At 49.0% G+C, this 12,981-nt stretch overlaps 2 protein-coding genes across 2 annotated transcripts; one reads left to right on the top strand and one right to left on the bottom strand.

The window, feature by feature from the left end:
- Window positions 1-205: 205 nt before the first annotated feature.
- On the top strand, window positions 206-1,880 carry Guca2a (guanylate cyclase activator 2A). Its single transcript, XM_021161616.2, has 3 exons — window positions 206-298; window positions 1,062-1,272; window positions 1,649-1,880. Exons 1-3 carry the CDS (start codon window positions 224-226, stop codon window positions 1,711-1,713), a joined length of 351 nt encoding a protein of 116 aa, XP_021017275.1. The 5' UTR covers window positions 206-223; the 3' UTR covers window positions 1,714-1,880.
- Window positions 1,881-10,697: 8,817 nt separating this feature from the next.
- Window positions 10,698-12,681, bottom strand: Guca2b (guanylate cyclase activator 2B). The gene is made up of 3 exons (XM_021161568.2): window positions 12,598-12,681; window positions 11,466-11,652; window positions 10,698-10,787 (listed from the first exon to the last, which is right to left on the bottom strand). The coding sequence occupies exons 1-3, from the start codon at window positions 12,670-12,672 to the stop codon at window positions 10,729-10,731; spliced, it is 321 nt and encodes a 106-aa protein (XP_021017227.1). The 5' UTR covers window positions 12,673-12,681; the 3' UTR covers window positions 10,698-10,728.
- Window positions 12,682-12,981: the final 300 nt, after the last annotated feature.

Here is a 12,981-nt window from a genome sequence, read left to right as displayed (position 1 = left end):
AGCTGTGAGTCACAGTAGTGCCCAGGGAGGGGCCAGGGCTCTGCCAGGCTCTGTTGATCTCTTATCTCCCAGGCTCCACTGGCCTTATCTGATGGGGCTCAACAGGCAGCAGATGAGGCTGACAAGGCCCCAGGGTTACTGAGTAACCCCAACCTCTTTAAAAGCCCCACTGTTTACCCCAGGCACTAGTACTGGCCTGTTCTCTGCATTGCATACTGCTACCATGAATACCTGTGTGCTCTCTGTGCTGTGCCTCCTGGGTGCCTTGGCTGTCCTGGTAGAAGGGGTCACTGTGCAGGTATGGCCCCATCCCTACTTAGTCTAGCCCCATCCTTGGAATCCTGAAACGAGGGATGGGCATCTTCTGGGACCTGCCCCCCCCCCCGCTCCCCCCGACCTGCCAGCCAGCCATATTTTCCCTTCAAACACGGAAGAGGAAAACGTTCAAGGAGACAGCAAGAAATACCAGTTGGGAAAGACAGCAATAGAATGCCTGCAGTCTGGCTGCTCCAGTGTCCCACTGTGACTCAGCAGGCCCGGGATGAAAGGGTTGGTGGAATTTCACAGAACAGAATCATGAGCTTCACTACAGTCCCCAAACAGCCAAAGCTGATGGCTGAAAAGGGAGGTGGCTGGGCTCAAATCTAGGCATCCATTGCACCCGATGGGGACCTAGATGGTCAGGCATACCTACAGGTGACACCAGACACAAGCTGGGTTGTCAGCAAGCAGGGATCCTATTCTCTAAAGGACGCCCCTGGGTTCCTTGTATTGCCTCCGTTAGGCTGGAGGTGGAAGCCCTCGGGCAGGAAAAGATAGGCTGGGCTAGCATGACCACGGATAAGGGCGCCAGTTCACCCTCATATGACACCCACAGCATCCCTGGCTCTACAGAAGCGTCTCCATTCATCACGTGGTAGATAGTATGCAGTACTTTCGGCCTCTAGCAAACCCAGGGTCACAGAGGTCTGACCTCACGTTGTTCCTTAGATTGTCTCAAGCAAGCCACCCAGGCTAGGGCTGCCTACAGCCTGGCCTCATGCTCTGGCTGCCTCTTTCAGGATGGAGACCTCTCCTTTCCTCTGGAGTCAGTGAAAAAACTTAAGGATCTCCGCGAGGTACAGGAGCCCAGACTGGTGAGTCATAAGATGTTTGCTCCCCGGCTTCTTCAGCCCGTGGCACCACAGCTATGTAGTAGCCACTCCGCACTTCCAGAAGCACTGAGGCCGGTCTGCAAGAAACCCAACGCGGAGGAGATCCTGCAGAGGCTAGGTGAGTGAGCTCTTGGCGAGTGTGGCTGGGACATCCTCTGATTGGTTGGGGCTTGAGGAGGAGGTGTGCTCTGATTGGCTAGTTCTGAGTGGTACTGGTTGAAGCCTCTTAGAAAGGCCTTCATTTGGAAGCAAGGGTTCAAAGGAGTCCTGCATCCCATCTTCAGGTCATGTTTAACAACTCAGAAGCTGCACTCTGATTGGTTGGCTTCAATAATTCATATGCCCCATTTGAGGCAGAAAGTCTAGAGGGTCAGAGGAGATCAGCCTGCTGTGATTATCCTGGTGGCTGGTGACAGATATCCAAACTCTAGTTGAAGAGAGGGGGATATGAGAAAATGGTGGCCGTCCCTCACCAAGACTTCTTCCTTGACCAGAGGCCATTGCTCAGGACCCAAACACATGTGAGATCTGTGCCTACGCTGCCTGCACGGGATGCTAGAGTGACATCGCTTGCCTTTTCTCAGCCCACGTGGAAACCCCTCTACCCTCTAGAAGTCGCGAGGCTAACAAACTCATACCCTCAGCATCTCATTGCCCTGGCCACAGCGGGGAGGAGGCTGAGGAGACAGCTACCTGGAGAAGCCTTGCCTGAGGGCTATGTTAACCCTCAGCCAATAAACCAAACTTCAGAACTCCGCCTGGTGCCTTCGTTTCTTCCCTAGCACTCCCTCAGTGCAGTGAACACCCACCTGCCCTCAGAACCATGGGCTTCAGGGTCCAAAGTAGAAGGTTTCACTTCCTTGCCAAGTTCCCCCAACCTTGAGACCACCATCACATACAGGTACAGGGACCTACCAGGGAGGTCAGGGTTTTGGCTTTTCTCATCTGTCTCCTGGGGCCACTAACCTGCCGCTAAGCCACATGTGAAGACAAGATTTTTTTTTTTGTTTTTTGTTTCTCGAGACAGGGTTTCTCTGTATAGTCCTGGCTGTCCTGGAACTCATTTTGTAGACCAGGCTGGCCTCGAACTCAGAAATTCGCCTGCCTCTGCCTCCCAAGTGCTGGGGTTAAAGACGTGTGCCACCATGCCCAGCGAGGACAGGAATTTGTCTGAGCTGGTTTGGGTGTCCCGTACTCACGGGCCTTTGGGCCACCACGCAGGATCTGGCTTCCTCAGACCAGCGGTGCTCTTCTGCCCTTTCTGTGCTCCCATTCAAAGCAAGCATTCCCGTCCTGTCCTCTCCACCTTTCTGCGTGCCTAGTTAGGTTACCAACCCAGGCTCCATGGCTGCTTTCCCCATGGCCTTTCCTGATCTTCCCTGAGAAGACTGTTTGTGTCCTGTGGTCACCCGTATCTCTAGAACAACTCTAGGCACCCTATTGATTGATACCTTCTGTGCAGGAGGAAGTTGTTCCAACCCGGCTCAGGCTTAAGTCTACACCCCCTCCCCACTCCCCAACCCCCCCCCCCTTATGCCTGCTCAAAGAACAACAGTGTGAGAGGAAAAGCCAGGACTCCAGGTCCCAGCCCCTGGTCTTCCACATCCTGTGTGATGCTGGGAAAACCACATCTCTGTGCCTTAATTTCCTTCTCCGTAACAATATCTAGCTCTATACCATGAATGATACATTTCAAAGCCCCCAGTTCAGACCTAATATAAACCTAGAGCAATTCTTTTTTAAATGTCTTTTAAAGAAGGAAAATCAAGGGTCAGGCTGGAAGTGAGCATATCCAACACAGGAGTGAGGCCAGATATAGGGGGCAGAGAAAGAAGAGGCTGCTGAGGTCTATTCTGGGCGAGTGGGTGAAGGAGAATTGCCATAACAAGGGTATGGTGGTACAGACAGGCCTCCTGTGAGCTGGATACCTTCTTTTGACTATGATCAGGAAACTTTGTAAAGGAGAAGGGCCTTTTTATTATTCTGGGATCTGCACTGAAATAGGTGGATTTCAAAACCAATATGATGTAGGCAAGAAGAGAAAATTCCAGAAAGTAGGGATGGTGGGAACACAGAGGTACCAGGGTAGTTTAGTCTGCACAGTATGAAGCTTGGGAGGCAGACTGGGCTTCAGCCTGACTCTTAGGCACCTTGCCCCTCCTTCTGAGGCTTAACTTACTTGTCTGAAAATGGGTTTAGTACAGAACTTCCTCCCAGGGTTGCTGGGAGATTTGATGACCTGGATGGTAGGTAGACATTTAATGCTTCAGAGTTGGAGCCAGATTCATTGAGTGTGACTCTGGATGGTAAGACTCAGTCTCTATGTCTGCAAGATGGAAACCCTAAGAACTACTTTGATCAGGCACAATGCCACTTGTGATCCCAGGACAACATGGGAAGTGGAGGCTACAGGTCCAGGAATTTAAAATCATCCTCGGCTCCTAGCCTGAAACTCCGCCTCACAAACAAACCAATAAGAAAAGAAAAGTTAGAGCCGGGCGTGGTGGCGCACGCCTTTAATCCCAGCACTCGGGAGGCAGAGGCAGGCGGATTTCTGAGTTCGAGGCCAGCCTGGTCTACAAAGTGAGTGCCAGGACAGCCAGGGCTACACAGAGAAACCCTGTCTCGAAAAAACCAAAAAAAAAAAAAAAAAAAAAAAAGAAAAGAAAAGTTTACTTTGTAACATTGAGTGAAGATTGCACAAAAGTAACACTAAAGAGTTCTTTTTTAAATTTAAGATTTATTTTAATTTTTAACATGTATTAGTGTTTTGCCTCCATATATGTATGTACATGCATACATGCTTGGTGCCCTTGGAGGCCAGAGGACAGTGTGGATTCCTAGAACTGGAGCTATGGATGGTTGTGAGCCATGCCATGAGTGCTGGGACTGAACCTGGGTTCTTTGTAGGAGCAACAAGTGTTCTTAACTCTGAGCCATCTCTCCAGCCCCCTGAAAAACTTCTCAAAGCTTCACAACCCCCGGGACAATCAGAAGAAGTAAGAAGGAAAGCTGAAAGCTGTCTCAACATAGAAGATGGAAGAGTGCGTGCCAACTCTGGCAGGCACAGCGGCAGCAGCTCAGCAGCTAGCACACAATAAGGGCATATGGGGAAAGAGCATCTCAACTTACCTACCTGACATCATACTCGGGATGAAGGAAAGAACAAACTATGTCCAAATTGTGAAGAAGGACATAATAGAAGTCGAGGCACAAATAAAAGACATCAAGATGGAAAAAGTAAAAGGTGGCCTGATGGGTTTTTCTGGCCTCCAGAAGGCACTGCACACATGTGGTGCACAGTCATACATGCAGACAAAACACCGATACATACAAAATGATGAAAATAATAAATAAATAATAAATAATAATAAAAATAGAATAATAAAATAAATAAGATAAAAGTAGCAAGAGAGGCATCTTGTTCTTGATCTAGATGTATGTGTGCATTTTATTATTTATTTAGTATGTGTGAATGTCTGTGTGTGTTTACATACACTACATGAGGGTGGTGTACTTTTCTTTGACATGGTGCTAGAAGTTCTAGCCACAACAATTAAACAAGAAAAGAAAAGCACCCAACTCAGACAGAAAGGAATATAACTATCTCTGTTTGCTGATGACACAATCTTAAATATAAAACTCCAAGGAGCTTACCCCCCAAAAAAAACTCATTATAACTATATAGGCAACCCAGGAAGCATCAAGAGACAGAATTAATACTCAAAAGTCTCTACACTAACAATAAGCTCCTCAGAGCACAAAGTCAAGGAAATTCCTTTCACAATAGGAACAATATGAGTAAAGGCAACTATGAAATAATTAAGATAGGAAGTGAAGGAGCTAAATACTAAGAAAAATATTAATGAGAAAAATGAATGCCATCTCATTTGTTCATGAACAACATTAGAAAGTCCACAGTACCCAAGGTAGTCTAGAGTCAATGCAACCCTTACCCAAGTTTCAAAGATCCTTTTTTATAGAAATAGAAAAAAAAAAAAAAACCTTAAATTTCATATGGATTTACACAAGACCTGTCTTGTGTAAATACCCAGGCTGTCCCAGAACTAATGGGTGAAGATGACCTTGAATTTAGGATCCTCCTGCAGGGTCTCAAGCCCGGAGCCTTGTATGCTAGGCAAGCACTCTACCAACTGAGCCATATCCTAGTCCTAGCCAAGTCAACTTTAAGCAAGATGAATAAAGCTCATCACGCTTATAGACTAAGTGGGAAATGTGACCCATAGTCTTGTGCATTCGAACACTTGGTCCCAGTAGGTGGCGCTGTTTGTGAAGATTTAGGAGATGTGACCTTGTTGGAGGAAGTATGTCACTAAGGGAGTGTTGTGGATGGGCCTGGTGTTATTTTGATGTTAATTTTGTGCTCCTGGGAGGGGCTGCAGACAAGGAGTGAGTCAAGTACTCAGGTGACTTCTTGTAAACCATCCACTAATGAATAAAGGAGCCAATCACTGGGCGAGTAGGCGGGACTTCCAGGTTGGAGAGGGGAAGAGAGGAAGTAGGAGAGAGTGAGTTCTTTTGTATGGGGATAGCGTGAGGACATGATGTAATGACAGTATCTCCCAGTTTCAATGGTGGATCTGTCAGGATTCACCACTGGAGGATTTAGATTTAATAAGGTTTACAAGATCAGGATTTTAGCCAGGCGGTGGTGGCACACACCTTTAACCCCAGCACTTGGGAGGCAGAGGCAGGAGGATTTCTGAGTTTGAGGCCAGCCTGGTCTACAGAGTGAGTTCCAGGACAGTCAGGGATATGCAGAGAAACCCTGTCTCAAAAAAAAAAAAAAAAAAAAAAAAGAAAGAAAAAGAAAAAGATCAGGATTTTAGTTATTGAGCCCAGTGATTGAGTTACAGTTGTTTCTGAACTAAGTTTGTGTGGCATTTTCCTTCACTTAGAGGCTCATCTGGATTCAAGAGAGAAAGGTACTGCCCCAAAACGTAGGTTTGCCTGATGTGCACCACAAAGGTTGTGGGGGTTTTGAAGGATGGGGCAGGTGTGGTATTGACCTGCCAGTAGGGACTTAGTGAGCTGGGTGGAGAGATTTTGGAGCTCTGAGTCAGAGAGTTTCCATGAGATGAGAACTGGCTGGCGAGACTGCCGAGGCAGAGAGTAGCTGGGCGTAGCACAGGAACTTGCTATTCTTTTTAAATATTTCCAGCAACAGGGGAGGGCTTTGAGAGCTTATGTCCTTGTCTTACAGTTTTCCTTCTCTGGTTATAGTGAAGGATGTGAGTTCTCAGCATCCTGCTACAGTGCCACACCTCTCACCTTCTGCCTCTCTTCCCCACCATGAAAGAACTCTTACCACTTGGGAGCCTTAGACTGAAAAACTTTCTTCCGTTAGAAGCTTTGGTCATGGTATGTTGTCACGGGGAGAGAGATGTAACTGATAGGCATACTATCGTCTCTCAATGTCTACTACAAAGCTGTCGTCATCAAAACAGAATGGTAGTGACAACAGGAAGAGGGGGAAAATTATAGAAACCAAAGGAACAAGTGCTACCAGGGGAAGAAGCCATCATTAGTTTGCTCAGCTATGAACACTGTGAACTACCGGTGCAATAGTGGCATGGATGTCAAGGGAGCAACCAACCACTCTCAGATTGGATTTAAAGCCTACTCCACAAGAGAGAATTCATTCCTGTTAGCTGGGCCCCAAGCCTCATAGATGACTATGTCATAGGCCACCGGGGAACAGTCTGATGCTATTTTCCTGCCAAATAGAAATGGTAATAAACTGCCCTTGAAATTCTTGCATATCTGTATGGTTCTTTATACCCACAGGTAAGTGAATCTTTCCCCTTCATCAGAGAAACTTTTATTTCTCAGTAGATGGTGATTAATACAGAGACCTATAATTGGTCACTGTACAGAGAATGAGAGAATATAGAGGACTCTAAATAAGACATCTTTATCAGATTTGCCATGCCAAGGCCCAGGGATCATCACAGAAGAGGGGATAAAGATTGTAAGAAGCAGAGGGAATTGATATCTGCAGCAAATCAATATTTGCCAGACAAGACAGAACAGTTACACACATAAACTCACAACAGCTGGAACTGCATGCACAAGACCTGCACCAGATCAAGCCAGCCAATATCTCAGCATGGATTCTGGAGGGGCTCATGGAGTCCCACCCCTCACTGAGGATCTATTGGCAGCTATGGCTACAGGGGGTGGAAGAGTCAATTTTCTTTGGGGATGCTGCCCCTGAGAGTTTACCCATGCCCCAGTAGATTACCTATACTCAGCGAATAAGCAATAGTAAATGGATTCAGTGGATACTGAGCCCACTAGTACCAAACTAGAGAGAGATCACAAGAAATTGATAGGGAAGTATGGGCAGGGATAGAGGAGGGTTGGAGGAAAGGGAACGGAGATGGATCAGAGCCAAACACATTGTAAGCATGTGTAGATATTAAATAAAATATTTTAAAAAGAAACAAATGGAACAGACCAAAGAGCCCAGAAGTAAATTCACTGCTGATCTTTAACAAAAGCACCGAAATCACACACACAACAAAGAAATGAGAGATCCTTCAGTCAGTAGTACTGGGCAAATGGGCTGTCTATATGCAGAAGAATGAAACTAGACTCTCCAGTGCACATATATGCAGATCAGCTCTAGACGGAGTAAAGACTGAAACAGAAGCCTGTGTGTACTGGAAGAGAAGATAGGGGACCTTTCTTGTCAATGTTCTTGGTCACGAGCCCCCAAACAGAGCAAAGCAAAAGCAGACATACAGAAGGACATCACACTCAGAAACTCCAGACTGCTAAGGAAGCCGTCAAGAGAGTAAAGAGGAGGTGAGTGGCAGAGAGAATGTGTGACTTATGCATCCAGGGAGGGATTAGCACCCAAAACAGAAGAAATTCCACAGTCCAGAACAAAAAAACAGATGAAAGTGTAAAATGGGGGAGACCCCAGGAGACATTTCCCAGATGATACACAAAGAGCACACATTCAATGATGCTCAAGGCCACAAGCCATGAGGAAGGGTGTTTGTTAATGCCACAGTGTGTCACTTCACACTTCTAAGAATGGGGACATTTAGAAACATGGGATAACATGGGGGGGAGGGTGGAGAGATGGCGCAGAGGTTAAGAGCACAGCTGCTCTTGAAGAAGTCCTGGGTTTGGTTCCCAGCACTACATGGCAGTCCACAACCATTGTTAACTCTAGTTCCAGGGGACCCGACTCCCTATTCTGACCTCCAAGGTCACCAGGCATGCACATGATGCACAGACATATGTGGAGGCAAAACACTCATATTTATAAAATAAACATATCGACAAAAATATACAGGATGATGATAGTGTTAGGAAGGATGTGGAGAGCCAGGCGGTGGTGGTGCATTCCTTTAATCCCAGCACTTGGGAGGCAGAGGCAGGCAGATTTTTGAGTTCAAGGACAGCCTGGTCTACAAAGTGAGTTCCAGGCCAGCCAGGGCTACGCAGAGAAACCCTGTCTCGAAAAACAAAACAAAACAAAACAAAGCAAAACGAAGAGAAGAGAAGAGAAGAGGAGAGGAGAGGAGAGGAGGGGAGGGGAGGGGAGGGGAGGGGAGGGGAGGGGAGGGGAGGGGAGGGGAGGGGAGGGGAGGGGAGGGGAGGGGAGGGGAGGGGAGGGGAGGGGAGGGGAGGGGAGGGGAGGGGAGGGGAGGGGAGGGGAGGGGAGGGGAGGGGAGGGGAGGGGAGGGGAGGGGAGGGGAGGGGAGGGGAGGGGAGGGGAGGGGAGGGGAGGGGAGGGGAGGGGAGGGGAGGGGAGGGGAGAGAGGAGAGGAGAGGAGAGGAGGGGAGGGGAGGGGAGGGGAGGAGAGGAAGAGAAGAGAAGAGAAGAGAAGAGGAGAGGAGAGGAGAGGAGAGGAGAAGAGAAGAGAAGAGAAGAGAAGAGAAAAGAAAAGAAAAGAAAAGAAAAGAAAAGAAAAGAAAAGAAAAGAAAAGAAAAGAAAAGAAAAGAAAAGAAGGGGTGTGGAGTGAAGGCAGTTGATATTAGTGTAGCTGGGCTGAAGATGTGGCTCAGTTGATAGAATTCTCAGCTAGCATGCATGAAGTCCTACACTCAGTAGTCAACACCGCATAAACTGGCCATGATGGTAGATGGCTATAATCCCAGTACCAGTAAGGTGGAGCAGGAGGATCAGAAAGTCATGGATGTAATGAGTTAGAGGCTAGCCTGGGGTATATGAGACTCTATCTTAAAATCAGCAAACAAATGACTTCACTGGCAGTTCCCTGAGTGGGTAGGGACACAGCCCCTGAAAAGGGTAACTGATTAATGTGCACAGATGATGTTTAGGCTCAAGTCAGATTCCAGCGGTGGCATGGTGGCGCACAGCAGGGTAAGGGACACAACCAGGCTACCCGGTTCCCCTGGCAGAACCCTGAGGCAGGAGCCAGGGAGTGAGGAGGAGCAGAGTGGAGCAGTAGGGTCTTCTGGCTGTCTGTGTACTCAGCTGGCACTTTGCACTCAGCCTTCCTCCTTCCTAGGTGCACAGGTCCAAGGCCAAGCAGCAAACCTGCCCTGTGGGAAATCCCATACTGGGAATTTCCAGGACAAGTCCTGACTGGAGTAAAGGCCTCAGCCCTGGGATCCACCTTCCATGGCTCAGGCCACAACAGAGCAGCAGTCACAGCCTTGTGTCCTGTAAGTACTCTGCCGGGGAGGAGACACCATCTGGGAGTATTTCCCATTAACCTAACAGGGGGCTGTGTTCCCATATCTTAGGAGAGATGTATCTTATGTATCTGAGTCTTGCCTTTGGCACCATCATCCACAGCCAGGGATATGTAGCGACAACAACACAGTGGCCAGAGCATGGACTGTATCATCCTGGGAAGACATTGCCTGGCCGTTCTGCCCAGCCTGTGACCCTGTAGGGACATTCTTTATAAATAAAGGCTCTGGCTATCGCAGCGTTACTCGCTTCTTCAGACTGATGAAAACTCTGAATTATCTTGCCAAGGATTTAGAAATCTGCATGGATCTAGAATGCAAAAATGGACACTCTGTAAAGGGGAGAGTGTCACTAGACTGTGGAGAGCAAAGTCTCCTGACTGTCACTGGACTTGTTGATGACATCCCATCCCAAACATACCCTTACCTAGTCCCCACTATTCTCTGTCAAGAAGAGTTCTGCTCCCAGAGCGGGAAAGCCTTGAGCTACTCCAGAGGAGAAGGTCCTGAGTGTGGGCTACCCTGGGCTCCCTCACCTGGGACGTGGGCACCATGAGTCAGTTCCTTGGGCTTGGAAATGTGGGTGGGGAATTCCTATGCCCAGCTTGGCCTGTCTTTGCTTCTCATCCAGCTCCTCGAGATGCCCCGCCCACGGCACAGAAGTGAGCACACGGACTCTTGGTTTTGTGGGTAGCATTTTTTATTCGGGTGCAGCTGCCTGGGGGCCAAATATGGCAACTCTGCATCCATATTGCCTTGCTAAGGATCCATTTATGCTGGGAGGATGGCGATTACTTCAATGGTGCCTGAGTATGGACAAGTTGGAATGTGGGGAAGGTGTCTGGAGTGGTCTCAAGACCCAGAGTCATTTCATCAGCAGCCTGTACAGGCAACATTTATACACAGCTCACATTCGTCGGTGGCGATGGTCCCTGCGTAGAAAGAAGGAAGATTAGTTGAAATTGGACCCTGGAGATCAGTGGTCATGGATGCTATCATCCAGTTTTCAGAGAGGAGCTCCTGGGGAGAAAACCTGGGGTGTTCCATATAGAAGCTCCATATAGAAGTTCCATATAGAATGAGGGGCTAGGGTCTAGTTTCCTCTCTCAGGTACTCCCCCATCCTTTCCTTTGAGGTTTCATATTTGCTACATGGGCCAATCAACCTGACCTGAATGTTGTAGGAAGAGTCCTGGTCAAGAGGGACAGATCGGGGGCCTACCCAGAGCAGGGACACAAATGCTTGCAGATGGCAGCAGCATGTGCCCAGCTCTTCTCCACCCTTCCCATTTTAGCTTAGCTGTCACCTCCCAGGGAGCCATTCCAAGCCTGATCGCATCAAATGTATTAGATGCATGTGTCTCCTGTAATCACATCGGTCTCTTCCCAGAGTTCCTCCCCACCACCTTGTGAGGTCTTTGAGGAATGTCGCAGGACCGTGGAGTTCTTTTCTACCTGAATCAATGTACCCAGACTGGGGCAGATCTGGGGCAGGCAGGAGCTGTGACCCTCCAAGCCCCCTGTCCACAGCTACTGGGTTGCTTAACAAAAATAACTGACAGTGGAGAGGTAGGGGAGGGTGCAAGAAGATCTAAGGGTTCCTATCCTTACTCAAGGCCTTGAAGGTGCTGGCAGCTTCCTGGGAGGCACAAACAGGCTGGAGGTCCGAGGGCAAGGCTGGGTTATGGCACACAGCAGGGAGGAGGCCACTTCTCCGTGGCTGGGGATTAGACATCTGCTTCTCCTCCAACTCATTCAGCTTCTTCACTGATTCCAGCTGGACTTGGAAGCCATGGTACTAGGGAGAAGGGACGGGTAAGAGGTCATCAGGCCCTGGTTAGGAGCAGGCAGTGCCATGAGACTGGGCTCATCAAGGTCCCGTGAGTCCTCCAGAATATTCTCTGGGCTCACAAAGAGTCCAAGACACAGCAGAAAAGCAGTTTGTGGGGAGGAAAGTAGAATTGAGATCTGCCACCAACAACATAGAGGCCTTCTGTCCCAGGCTGCTCACAAAAGGCTGTAGAACTCTGGGCGTTAGAAACAAGAAGACCCTTGTGTGTTCAAATCCTGTCTTTCCCTCCATCTAGCTGGCTGTCTTTCCCATCTGACCTGACCTTCCCTTGTGGAAGCCTAGTACCAGACAGGTCAGCTAACAGGTGCTCTCTCTGCACTGGCCTGGTGAAGCTCACTCTATTGAGACTGATTCTCTCAACTCCTCTCTCTCTCTCTCTCTCTTTTATTGTCCTCCTAGAAACCCTGCCTGGTACAGATGCTAGACTGTAGTAGTCACACTGGTTTAGGGAAACCAGAAGCATCCTGCCACTCGACAACCAGCGTTGATTCCATGCCCCACCCATCTAACACTCCCTGGGAGGCCGCTGAAGTCCATGTTCCCTTTGTCTGGCCTTTGCTCTGCCTAGAACATGTTCACCTGGGCTTGACACCATTTATCCTCCAATGAGCACAAAGGTTCCTTACCAGGGAATCCATTCTGTGACTTGCCCATGTGGGTGAGCACAGGCAGAGAGCCACAGAGTTCCCTCTGGGCTCCTCTAGGGCTCCTTCCACACTGTGGCTGTGCTGACTTCCAAGGAGCGTAGAGGAGACTAAACCTGCCACTCTCATTACATCTATCACTGCCGCTGTTGACACGCCTGCAGTCCCAACCCAACAGGCGGCTAGACTGGCTGCTGGGCTGAGCCCAGGTCCTCCAGGCAAAAGGTAGGCTGGCTGGGGGTCTCACCTTGATGTAGACACCCTGTGCACTCTGCAGGAGCAGCAGCAGGACGATGGTAGCCCACAGTTGGCTTCTTGACATGGCGTCGCTTCTAAGCTCACACCTCTGGGTTCCTGCTTCCTCTGCTGTCCACCTGCCTGCCACCTGCCTCTGGGCCAGCAGCCCCTTATAGGCCAGGGTCCAGAGCTCTGGTCACTTATTAACTGTCTGGCTGGGGTGGGGTTGACAGAGGCCTGGCTCTTTGACAGATTCTGACTTGGTTCCAGGAAGGGGATAGGGGCGATGATGATGATGAAGAATCCAGAGCCTGTGGGAACATGGTCTGCCAAGGGCCTGGCATGAATAGGGCTCTGTGGGAAGGCCTTGGACCACTTCACTTTTCACTCTCTC

This window comes from Mus caroli, unplaced genomic scaffold, assembly GCF_978045245.1.
Source record: "Mus caroli unplaced genomic scaffold, Mus_caroli_1 scaffold_6, whole genome shotgun sequence".
NCBI lineage: Eukaryota > Metazoa > Chordata > Mammalia > Rodentia > Muridae > Mus > Mus caroli.
Note: the sequence above shows the minus strand (reverse complement) of the source record. Positions and strands in the feature narration are given on the sequence as shown.

Excerpts from the sequence above, each read along its gene's own strand:
- Guca2a (XM_021161616.2), top strand. The coding sequence starts at position 224 with ATGAATACCTGTGTGCTCTCTGTGCTGTGCCTCCTGGGTGCCTTGGCT. Across the intron at positions 299-1,061 it reads TAGAAGGGGTCACTGTGCAG|GATGGAGACCTCTCCTTTCC; the intron begins GTATGGCCCCAT and ends TGCCTCTTTCAG. Across the intron at positions 1,273-1,648 it reads GGAGATCCTGCAGAGGCTAG|AGGCCATTGCTCAGGACCCA; the intron begins GTGAGTGAGCTC and ends TTCCTTGACCAG.
- Guca2b (XM_021161568.2), bottom strand. The coding sequence starts at position 12,672 with ATGTCAAGAAGCCAACTGTGGGCTACCATCGTCCTGCTGCTGCTCCTG. Across the intron at positions 11,653-12,597 it reads CACAGGGTGTCTACATCAAG|TACCATGGCTTCCAAGTCCA; the intron begins GTGAGACCCCCA and ends CCTTCTCCCTAG. Across the intron at positions 10,788-11,465 it reads CAGCACCTTCAAGGCCTTGA|GGACCATCGCCACCGACGAA; the intron begins GTAAGGATAGGA and ends CTTTCTACGCAG.